The sequence below is a fragment of the Chenopodium album genome, chromosome 2 (genome assembly GCF_948465745.1).
Source record: "Chenopodium album chromosome 2, dcCheAlbu1.1, whole genome shotgun sequence".
NCBI classification, from domain to species: domain Eukaryota; kingdom Viridiplantae; phylum Streptophyta; class Magnoliopsida; order Caryophyllales; family Amaranthaceae; genus Chenopodium; species Chenopodium album.
Window position 1 is genome coordinate 78,898,687 of NC_137835.1, and position 12,858 is coordinate 78,911,544.

A 12,858-nucleotide genomic window follows, 5' to 3' on the forward strand; every position below is an offset into this window, starting at 1 on the left:
TTGAATTTCGTTAATGAGAGATTAAACAGTAAATTACGTGTAGTGACTATTTATACTTCGCCTCTTGTCAATTACCTAATAATAGTATAGATAATTGACAGAGAACTCCGAGAAAGATTGAGAATAGTTGGCCTAGGCTTTGACAGTGGTCGGCGTACATATATAGCATGACGTGTATGTACGACACCAACCAATAATAATGATTAATGAACATCAAAGCTTAATCTAGGGAGATTAATACAACCTAACCACCCCCACCCTCTCTCTTAAAAACAAAAAAATAAAAAAGTTGTAATCTATAGTCAAAGCATAGTTAAAGTATCCCAAGAAAAAAGGTACAAAAAGAGAATCACAATTAGTACTAGCAATCAAGCTAGTCATGTCCTTTAGTTGATCAATAAGAAAGGCCAAAATGATAACTTTTTTTGAAGAAGAAGAGAATTAGTGAAAGGTTAACATCCATCTAATGTAATGTTAGGTTTTTGTTTTTGCTAATAATCAATCAATTAAGTAGGGTATAGCTTAAGACTTAATAAGAGTAAGCAAATCTAAACTAGAGTATCCCAAAAAATATGGGCAACTTCCCTTAAAATCACCTGAGAGTGGAGGCCCAATAAAGGCCCAGAAAATTGGAGGGGGTCTAGAGAGAGAAAGTTGATTTCTAGAGAGAGAAAGAGAGGAATCACACAATTCACAAAAGGTCCTACCCTAACAAAGGTGCAGAAGTGCAGAACAAAGGAGAAAGGGCCAAAGGTAGATTGAAATGATTACTTGAATGGAGATTGGGCCCACCTAATAATCTTTCCAAATTTATTTATTTATAAAAATATATTTTTAATAAATTTGAAAAATTAAATTACTTGACTTGGGAAATGGGGCCCATTACCCTTCCCTTACCCGGCCACCATTGTCTTTATGGATTGAATGATAAAAAGAGCACCTCACGTGGATTCTGAACCAAAGGGCCTGTCCAACCACAATTTAAAGGATACCTCCCTGATTACCACCCCCTCTCTATTTCATTTTTTTTCAATTTCAGGAAATTTTTTTTAAAAAAAATTTAATTTTGTAAAAAATAAAATAAAATTTCATATTAATAAAATAAAATTCTATGATTGGTCTCATTCATTCTTACTGTCTTGAAGTCATTATATTTTATCCGGAAATATATTTTCATGAATTTCTCAACACGAGTACGGGCCAATTCAGGTAATTTGTTCGATTTTATTGATATACAGTAAGGTAAGTTATTTTTTTCAAAAAATTGATTTAATAGAAATTGAATTAATTGAAGGGAATTATATAACTCCATACCCAACAACAAATAAAGCAATTTCCTTTCTAAAAATTTTTGCTTTTTAAAGCTCACCCTCCATAATTCCCACTCATTATCTTTGCTCCTTAAAGCTTCCTCCCTTCCTTATCTCCTCTTTCTCTCTCTCTCTCTCTTTCTATCTCTTCAATTCTTCTTCAATTCCCTCCTACCTTACCTCACTCACTCATCACCTCCAATTCTCAAACAAAACCACTTGTATTATGACATAGAAAGAGAAAGATATAGATATATGAATAAATATAATATTTTTTATATTTATAATCTAAGAGATCCCATTAGTCCCACCATTTGTATAGGAATTATACTATAACCCCTTCTCTTCTTATTAGGGTATTACCACCAAAAAAAAAAAAAAAGTGTGTGTGAAGTTGGAGATAATCAGTAGTATTACTACTACTTATCTTCATTTATACATCAACAAAAGAAAAAAAATATAATGGATGGAGATCATCATCATCCGCATCAACACCACCATCATCACGAATTCCACAACCACCACCGGCCAAATTTCCCGTTCCAGTTATTAGAAAAGAAGGAGGAAGAAGCGTGTTCGAGTTCAACCCCATTTAACCCTTCTTTAGCCATATCTCCCTCGGGTGGTTCAGGCCCCGGCCCGTCTACTTCAGCTGGGCCTCCCCAGGCCCAGCCCCCTGTTGGAGGTGGGGAATCGTCTTCGGGGCCGAACTCTAAAAAAGCGGCCCCGAAACGAACCTCCACCAAGGATCGTCACACGAAAGTAGACGGGCGGGGCCGTAGAATCCGGATGCCAGCGCTTTGCGCTGCCCGGGTTTTTCAGCTTACGAGGGAGCTAGGGCATAAATCTGATGGCGAAACAATCGAATGGCTTCTACAACAAGCTGAACCAGCTGTTATTGCTGCTACTGGTACTGGTACTATCCCCGCCAATTTTACTTCTCTTAACATTTCCCTCCGAAGTTCTGGGTCCTCTCTTTCCGTACCTTCGCAACTTCGATCCTCATCATCTTACTTCAGCCCCAATTTCACAACCGCGGCTTCGGCTTCTCGCCGTAACTTTTTTGCCGGCATTGGTTTATCTTCCGACACGTCACCCTCCTCCGCACTCCTCAATTTTCAAACCGCTACTTTGAACTTAAATCCGGGATTGCTCCAAGCTAAGCAGGAATGTACGACTACTACGAGTTCGAGCCATCACCATCCACATCATAACAACAACAACGCTGGTAGTCCAAGCAGTAATAACAACAACAGTCAGAATAATAGTAATAATAATAACAATAATCAGCTTGATCTTTCGGAGGCGTCCGACGAAGGCGGGGGAGGTAGAAAGAGGAGGTTAGAAGGCGAATACGGAGCGGCGGCAGCGGCTGGGGCAGGAGGGTATGGTCAAATACCGAATTTTTGGATGGTAACAAATGGTGGTAATCAAGGTGCCGCAGCAGCAGCAGCTGTAATGAGTGGTGATCCAATATGGACAATTCCATCAGTGAATAATAGTGCAGGGTTATATAGAGGGAGTGTTCCAAGTGGGTTACATTTCATGAATTTTGCTACTCCTATGGCACTATTGCCTAGTCAACAACTGGGCCCCCAAATGGGTTCGGGGGCCGGTAATAATAATAACAGTGGTGGTGATGGAAGTGGTCATAATAATATGAGTCCTGGTGAGCAAGCTCATCATCTGGGTCTGCTCACCGGACTTAACCCTTATCGGAACGTACAAGGAGGAGGAGGGATCTCCGACTCACAAGCGAGCGGGTCCCACTCCCATCATGGCGACGACCGACACGATACAACCAGTCATAGTCATCATTCTTGAGAATTAAGGGACCATACTATTTTTTTTTTATTTTTTTTTGTGATGATAAACAGCTCTAAGTATATCAACATTTTTAGTCACTACCACTTTATTATCACTACTACTACATTTCAAGCACCATCGTATCCATACAACAACAACCATCGCCGGGAAGAAGAAGAATTTGTGTAGCTATTAATTTGATGTGTAGCACACGTGAGGTATGATTTTTGTTTTTTTTTTGTTTTTTTTTTTTTGAAATTAATTTGAGGTTTTGATTTTTTATTTTTTTTAAGTGTGATTAATATGATGAGAGGTTTAATTAGGGTTTGATAAGAAGGCACAATATTTTACATTTGGCCTTTTAATTTTTATTTTTTTTCCCTTGGTTGTGAGTGATTATGCTTTAATTTTTTTTAGTAATTAAATTATAATTTTTATATTTTGCCCAAGGGAAAAATTAATCATCTATCTCCCCTTAATTTATGTTTTATTTTTAATTTTTTTTTCCTTTTGGTCCCTCCATAACCAAAATAGTCATCATTGTTTGTGCAATTCTTTCTAAAGGAAAATTTTGTAATTTTTGGCTTTTTATTAATTTGATGAAGATGACATATCTCCAATTATGCCTCTTTCCAAGCTAGGGTTAGTATTCCATTTGCTGAATAGAGCTAATTCCAATTCAAGAACCCTTAAATTTATCAATAAATTTACAGTCCCCAAAGTACCCCTTTCTTGCTCCAAAAAAGAATTTAGTATTGCGTATTTACGTATCAATTATTTGACTTAAAGTATCATATATTGTTCTATGTTATCCTATCATTTAACTAGCTTTTTACGTTGCGTTACATTACTATTGTTGAATTCTTTATTTGGTTGATCGAAAATAATTATCATAAATGTACTAGTACATGTTACTTTGTTAGTTTTAGACATTAATGCATTAACTAGCATATTTCAATTTATAAGTTTTTTTAAATTACCAAACAAAAATGTTACTTCTAAGAAGAAACACAATGAGCGTTAATTTTTTGTATTCTAAAATATTACAAAGCATGTCACTTTCTACATTTAATAATTCAAAATTTAAACTTTTCCGTAGTATGATAATAACCTTTCCTATTAATTCCACCGTCTACATTAATACATTTATGAAGATGTACAAGTTTAGAATAAAAAGTAGTTTTGATACATTGTAAAGTTGTACCAAGTCTACAATTCTTCCTATACATATTGGTTGATAAAAAAAAGTTTGACCAATAGTCTACAAAAAGTTGTGTATTAACAACCTCCGATCCTTTTGAACAAATATGAATGTTTTTTTTTAGTTTGCCCCACTCAATTCACCAGATTTTAACTTCTGCTACATCAGAATTTGACTCGGGATTATTACACACCTAGCTTAAGATGAGTGAGTCTTCTGGTAAAAAATTTATGCATTCAGTGAGACTCGAACAAATATAAATGTTATGAGTCTTGTATTCTCTTTAAAATATACTTATGTATAATCTTGTATAGTCTTGAATGTACGGTACACGCAATGGATAGCTCAGTAGATCAGAGAAGAGAAACTTGCCCCATTATGAACCCCCTTATAGGGAGTATTATTAAGGTAAAACAAATCATGAACAGTAACTTATCGTTGTCAAAAATTACTGCATGCTCTAAAAATCATGTGTGATATTTAGTGAATTTACAGTTAAAATGAATCACACGTTTACAATTACAGCTAGTCTATGATGAAAATGAGAGAGAAAAAAAGGTAAAAAAAGAGAGAAAAGGTGGGGCCCACAACCTTATCAGTTCCAGGTATTGCTCAGGTGGTGAGACCCAGCTTGCTGGTCATTGCCTAAACCAATGTACATTGTCACTGACAAACAGGTGGATCATTCTTTCACCCCTTTTATTAATTCCTTCACCTTTTTTAAAAATATAAATTATTAAAAAATGGTTAAAAAAAGGAAAAGAAATTTACTTTTTGGTTATTTTTTGAAAAATAAAAAATTGAATATTTTATGATTTGGGTTTTGCTGGCACAATTAGATATCAATGGTGGGTTTATAAATGACCCTACTTTGGTGGGCCCATAATGGGCCCATTATACATTGATCTATCTATACCATCAATTTTGTGGGCCATGTATTGATGGGCTCACTGAATGATTGGGTTGGGGTCACTCTGGTAAAATACTACTGCATTTTATGTTAACATAATCTAAAGCTCCCTTAAAATATCAAATAGTAAAATAAGATAAAGTTATGTATGTTAAGAGTTAATTAAATTAGTCAAGGTGTGAATGTCCACACTCCAATTCTTCATTGCATTTAATGTAGTAGCCAACCCTAATTGCCACCCTCTAAGGTTATAGCCCACAATGTAATAGTGGTTCTTACTACTATAAATAGCCATGTAATTTCACTTGTATGATGCACAAAAATATTACCAAGAGTAATACATAAAAGTAGTAATACTTCTCTTATTACCTTCTTCTCTTAATCCTCTAATTTCTATATATTTCATAACACGTTATCAGCACCATCTTCAATCAGGTATACTTATACCGATTATCCAATTTTTACAAAGATTCAATTTCCTTCACAAAATATATTTTGAGGAGTATGCTCTATAGTTGCCCATATGGGATCCTCTATACCAGAAACTCACAATATATTTCTCCACAAAATTACTCCACATTATTAGCCATGTTGATTAAAAATGAGGATATCAATACATACCTTATTTATGATACTTAGTTTGGTAACTCTCATGCATGGTTATAGAAAGTAATATATAATTACTTTTGCATGTGGAAATATTTGTTGTATGCATGTTAATAGAGTAAATTTCATGGTCACACAAATCATGTTTATACTTACTTACTTGTGCATAATTACTAAAATGAAAAAAAAATGATGCAGCCTTTATATTTATTTAATTTTTTAGATTACACACTTTTATGTTTCTTTCAGTTTTCGAACCCTTGACCTCATGAATAGATTAGGGTTCTCGGACCACTACGGCTTGCATCCCAGTGTGATACTTATTTACGTTTGTAAATATTAATAGTTTGATTACGATTATTTTACCAGTCTACTAGAACATTGTATGATACTTTTACAGTAGTGTAAAGCTGAAACGGATAATTTACCCCCCTATAAAAGGCGGATTACACCCCCTTATTTCACCATACAAACCTTATCCCCTCCTTAAACTTTACCCAAATTATCTCCTCTTCTTCTTCCTCCATCTACACCGGTCACACACCATGTTCCCCGTCGACAACCGACAACCACCACACCCCTTTACCTTTGAAGAAGATTTAAGGAAATTAAAACTATATTTAGTTTTAATTATGGCCCTAGTAGTTTTATTAATGGCAATGATGATTTTCATCATTTTACATAAGTAGCGCTCGGTTTTTCGACAAAGGGAATTCATGCATGTAATCTCCGTAGTACTTCAAGTTTTTTTTTGTCTTCTAGGTAGATTATAAGTGCATTTTGTTATAATAAATGTTTCTTTTGTCTTATCATTAATGTATGTCATTAATATTATTATTATTATTATTATTATTATTATTATTGTTGTTGTTGTTGTCGTTGTCGGTGATGTAGTAATAGTAGTAGTATTTATTGTTATTGTTATTATTATCATTGTTATTGTTATTATTGTTGTTGTCATTGTTTAACTAACGTAATTATCATGTTTAATTTTAGCTTAACTTTATGTAAATCATAATAATAACCCAAGGGGGAGAAGCAAATATGTTTTAAATGGATTATTATTATGATTACAATTTGATTACTTTAATTATCACTTGCTTAATTGGCTTAATAATAATTACCTATTTGATTGTAGTTAAAATGGGAGACTTGATGAAAAGACAATTTGACGTATTAGACTTGTCTGGACATAATTATCTTGAATGGACAGTTGATGCCCAAATGAATTTGAAGGCTCAGGGATTGGAACATACAATCAAAGAAATTACCATCCCAGGAAACGAAAAAGATGCCCCTGCTCAAGTTAAAGTTCCAACTGATCAAGAGAAAGCAAAAGCTATAGTTCTCTTAAGGCATCATTTACATAACAGTTTGAAAACTGAGTATTTAATGGTGGAAAATCCCAGAGAACTATGGGATAGCTTGAAAGGAAGATATGACCACCATAAAAGGGTACTCCTTCCTTCAGCACAATTTGAGTGGACAAACCTGAGATTTCAGGACTTTAAATCTGTCAGTGATTATAATTCATCATTATATAAAATCGTATCAATATTGAGATATTGTGATCAACCAGTCACTGAAGTACAAATGATAGAGAAAACACTCTCTACATTCCATGCTAACAACATTGTATTGCAACAGCAATACCGTGAAAGAGGCTTTGCAAAATATTCTGAGCTTATTTCTACATTATTGGTTGCTGAAAAGAATAATGATCTTCTGTTGAAGAATCACAACCTAAGACCAACTGGGTCTCAAGCATTCAATGAAACAAATGCTGTAGAAAGCTCAAATCCACCCGAGACAAATGTTGCTCATAGAGGTGGACGTGGAAAATATAATAATCGTGGCAGAGGTCGTGGAAATTTCCGCGGACGTGGCCGTGGACGTGGTTATGGCCGTGGTAGAGGCCAATTTCCCCCTAGAAACAACACTCAAAGGGGGCATCAACAAGGAAACAAAAATCAAGCCACCACAAAAGGAAAAGACACATGTTATAGATGTGGCATGACTGGACATTGGGGACGTACTTGTCGTACGGCCAAACATCTGGTAGAACTATACCAGGCTTCCATTAAAGGGAAAGAAAAACATGCCGAAACAAATTATGTTAATGAAGAAAATGTCCCTGGAATTAGCCTTGATGTGTCTGATTTCCACATAGACAATGGTGAAGCTGGTGGTGAATTTATCTTTGGAGAGAATAATCATGTTTAGATAATTCATCAATTACTATGATATGTATTATGTTTTCATTATGTACTTTTCTTGTATGTTTTTTTTTTTCATGTTCAAGTTATGTACTCTTAATTTTTCATCATTAATAAAGTAAGTCCAGTTAAATTATCTTAAACTAATCTTATACTTATTATTTTATGAAGATATGGATCTGCCCGAAGTTGGTTCCAAATTTCAATGCCTTTTGGATAGTGGAACAACACACACTATTCTGAAGGATAGAAAATATTTTTTAAAGTTAAAATTATTTCAAGCAAATGTTAATACCATTTCTGGGTCAGCCAAGCTAATAGAAGGTTCTGGAAAAGCTTGCATAATACTCCCAAATGGAACAAAATTAATCATTATTGACGCTTTATATTCGAGTAAATCTCGAAGAAATCTTATAAGTTTTAAAGATGTGCGTCAAAATGGTTTTCATTTAGAAACAATGATAGTGGATCAAAAGGAATATTTATGCCTCACGGCAGAAAAACATGGCAAGAAACATGTGTATGAGAAATTGCCAGCATATTCTTCAGGGTTATATCATATAGATATACGACCAGTTGAAATAAATTCGATATCTAACCAGAAGTTAGATAATAAGAATCTGCTAAATTTATGGCATGATCGTTTGGGTCATCCTGGTACAGGAATGATGCACAAGATTATAGCAAATTCAGTAGGACATTCAATTAGGAATGTTAAAATCCCTCGATCAGATGAATTAACATGCTCTGCATGTTCACTTGGCAAATTAATAATAAGGCCATCTATGAACAAAATTGCTACTGAATCTCCAACATTTTTAGAGAGGATTCAAGGAGACATTTGTGGACCAATTAATCCTGCATGTGGACCATTCCGATATTTTATGGTATTAATTGATGCCTCAACTCGATGGTCACATGTAAGTCTCTTATCCAGTAGAAATGTTGCTTTTGCAAAACTCCTTGCTCAAATTATTAAACTAAGAGCACAATTTCCAGACCATACAATAAAAAGAATAAGGCTTGACAATGCAGGGGAATTTACATCCCAAACATTTAATGATTATTGTATGTCGATTGGAATTGTTGTAGAACATCCTGTAGCTCATGTTCATACACAAAATGGACTTGCTGAGTCATTAATTAAGAGACTACAATTGATTGCAAGGCCATTATTGATGAGATCAAAATTGCCTTCATCTGCTTGGGGTCATGCCATAATACATGCGGCAACTCTAATTAGGTTGAGACCAACTGCTTATCATAAGTTCTCACCATTACAATTAGTTTTTGGTCGAGAACCTAATATCTCACATCTAAAAATTTTTGGTTGTGCGGTGTATGTTCCTATTGCTCCACCCCAACGAACAAAGATGGGTCCACAAAGAAGGCTGGGAATTTATGTTGGGTTTGAATCACCCTCCATAATTAAATATCTTGAACCAATGACCGGTGATTTATTTACGGCCAGATTTGCCGACTGTCATTTCAATGAGACAGTATTCCCAGCCTTAGGGGGAGAGAAAGTGGACCCACGAAAGAAAGAAATAGAAATCATTTGGAATGCAACACAATTGTCAATGTTTGATCCACGAACAAATATGTGTGAACAAGAAGTTCAGAAAATTGTTCATTTACAAAGCATTGCAAATCAGCTGCCTGATGCATTTATAGATGCAAAGAAAGTGACAAAATCACATATACCAGCTGAAAATGCCCCTGCACGAATTGAAATTCCATCTGGTGATAAGATCACTGAAAATGAATCTCTAGCACGCCGAAAGCGTGGAAGACCACTTGGTTCAAAAGACTCTAAACCAAGAAAATTAAAAAGACCTGATGAGATCAACAATATTCCCCTTACAGAAGGTCAAGAAAGACAAAGTACAGATAAGAATAGAGAAAAAGATGATAATCCGAAAGGGGATGAACAAGATGACCATAACATCGATAACAATGAAACTTCAATAAATTTTGTTTCTACCAGGAATTATTGGAATAGAAATGATGTTATCGTAAATTAAATATTTGCATATTCCATTGCAATTGAAATGGCATCTGACGAAAATGATAGTGAACCAAGAACAGTGGAAGAATGTCGTTGCAGGCATGATTGGCCAAAATGGAAAGAGGCAATGCAGACAGAGTTAAAGTCACTCGAAAAACGAGAAGTGTTTGGAAAAATAACCCTTACACCAGAAGGTGTAAAGCCAGTTGGATACAAGTGGGTATTTGTGAGAAAACGAAATGAGAAAAATGAAATTGTTAGATACAAGGCAAGACTTGTAGCCCAAGGTTTTTCTCAAATTCCAGGGATTGATTATGAGGAGACATATTCTCCCGTAGTTGATGCAACTACGTTAAGATTTCTGGTAAGCTTGACAGTCTCAGAAGGACTAAAGATGCGATTAATGGATGTAGTAACCGCATATTTATATGGGTCACTCGATACAGATATTTATATGAAAGTCCCAGATGGACTAAAATTACCAGAAAACCACAAGCCTAGACATTTACTTTCCATAAAATTGAAAAGGTCACTTTATGGATTGAAACAGTCTGGGAGGATGTGGTATAATCGTCTTAGTGAATACCTTATGAAAGAAGGGTTCAAGAATAATCAAATCATTCCTTGTGTTTTCATTAAGAGATCACAATCAGGGTTTGCAATTGTTGCAGTTTATGTCGATGACTTGAATATCATTGGAACCCCAAATGAACTTGAAAGAACTGCAAAATACTTGATGAAAGAATTTGAGATGAAAGACCTTGGACAAACTAAATTTTGCCTTGGATTGCAAATTGAGCACTTAAATAATGGTATTTTCGTCCATCAGTCTAACTACACCGAAAGAGTGTTAAAACGTTTTTTCATGGACAAAGCGACCCCAACAAACACCCCGATGATTGTTCGATCTTTGACTATGAAATATGATCCATTTAGACCTCGAGAGGAAAACGAGGATGTCCTTGGTCCTGAAGTACCATATCTAAGTGCAATTGGGGCTCTAATGTATCTAGCTAACAATACTAGACCAGACATAGCTTTTTCTGTAAATTTGTTAGCCAGGTTTAGCAACGCACCAACGAAGAGACACTGGAAAGGAGTAAGACACTTACTACGATATCTACGAGGAACTAAAGATCTTGGTTTGTTTTATCAATCAAGGCAAGATGTCACCCTCATCGGATATGCAGATGCTGGATATCTATCAGACCCACAAAACGCCAAGTCACAAACTGGATATCTGTTCACCTATGGTGGAACTGCAATTTCTTGGAAATCAACAAAGCAAACCTTAACTGCGACATCATCAAATCATGCTGAGTTGATTGCCCTTTATGAAGCAGGACGTGAGTGTGTATGGCTAAGGTCAATGATCGGCAATATCCAAGAAGAATGTGGGATGAAAGAAGTAACTGAAAGTCCAACCATCATTTACGAAGATAATACTGCATGTATCGCACAAGTAACTGAAGGATATATTAAAGGTGATAGGACTAAACATATATCCCCAAAACTGTTCTTTACACACGATTTGCAGAAGGAAGGGAAGATAAATGTCCAACAGATCCAATCATCTGATAATCTTGCAGACTTGTTTACAAAGTCCCTACCTTCGAAGAGTGTTGAGCGGTTGGTCCACAAGATTGGGATGCGTCGTCTTCATAAACTATGTTAAAATCAGGGGGAGCATTATATGCACTGCACTCTTTTTTCCCTTCGATCAGGTTTTTATCCCAATGGGTTTTTCCTGACAAGGTTTTTAATGAGGCAGTACACTAAAGCATATAGTAATGTATTGTTGTACTCTTTTCCCTTAGCTATGGCTTTTATCCTAAAGGGTTTTACCTAGCAAGGTTTTAACGAGGCAACATATACCCTATTCTGTATGGACATTCAAGGGGGAGTGTTAAGAGTTAATTAAATTAGTCAAGGTGTGAATGTCCACACTCCAATTCTTCATTGCATTTAATGTAGTAGCCAACCCTAATTGCCACCCTCTAAGGTTATAGCCCACAATGTAATAGTGGTTCTTACTACTATAAATAGCCATGTAATTTCACTTGTATGATGCACAAAAATATTACCAAGAGTAATACATAAAAGTAGTAATACTTCTCTTATTACCTTCTTCTCTTAATCCTCTAATTTCTATATATTTCATAACAATGTAACACTATTACAATTTCACTTTATTGTTTTTGTATGAAGTTGGCAACTTGAGTGTTATCCTTTACAGAGAAAAATTGCATTATTGGGTTTGAAATCTATCTGATGCAGATAGAAAGCCAACTCATAAATTTTTATTATTTATTTTCTTTTGGAAATATAAAAAAATAACACATGTATTGTGGGTTTGAATTATTTTATCTTGTATGATAATTTTTGAGAAATAATAATGTTAAAACAAATGCTAAATGATAAAAATATAGTTGTCTTCATGTCCTTCACCAATTATAGGGTGTGCTCATTTATGTTATGTAGAGTCCACATGTAGGTTGTAGTTTTTTGGTGTCCTTGAGCTTGATGTAAGTGATGCATATAAGTGATGTTATGTACTCAAAGTCTCAAACTATAGTATTACAATTTTACGAGAGAGTTTATATACGGAGTAATAATTTTTCGGAATTTTCTGCATGTATAATAATTAAATAGTATAGCGTTTATGTGACATTACTAACATAGTTATTTTTTGGTATTATGAAGTACGTGTGAAAGAAGTTATTAGACGTAAAAATCAATGGACATGAGCAAAACGTACGTCTAATAACCAATTTTGAGTTGGTCTGGTCAAAATATAGTTT

At 34.9% G+C, this 12,858-nt stretch overlaps 1 protein-coding gene across 1 annotated transcript; it reads left to right on the forward strand.

The window, feature by feature from the left end:
• Positions 1-1,329: 1,329 nt before the first annotated feature.
• On the forward strand, positions 1,330-3,723 carry LOC145601872 (transcription factor TCP14-like). The gene has a single exon (XM_081657960.1). It carries the CDS (start codon positions 1,773-1,775, stop codon positions 3,132-3,134), a length of 1,362 nt encoding a protein of 453 aa, XP_081514086.1. The 5' UTR covers positions 1,330-1,772; the 3' UTR covers positions 3,135-3,723.
• Positions 3,724-12,858: the final 9,135 nt, after the last annotated feature.

Coding starts and splice junctions, on each gene's coding strand:
- LOC145601872 (XM_081657960.1), top strand. CDS start 1,773: ATGGATGGAGATCATCATCATCCGCATCAACACCACCATCATCACGAA.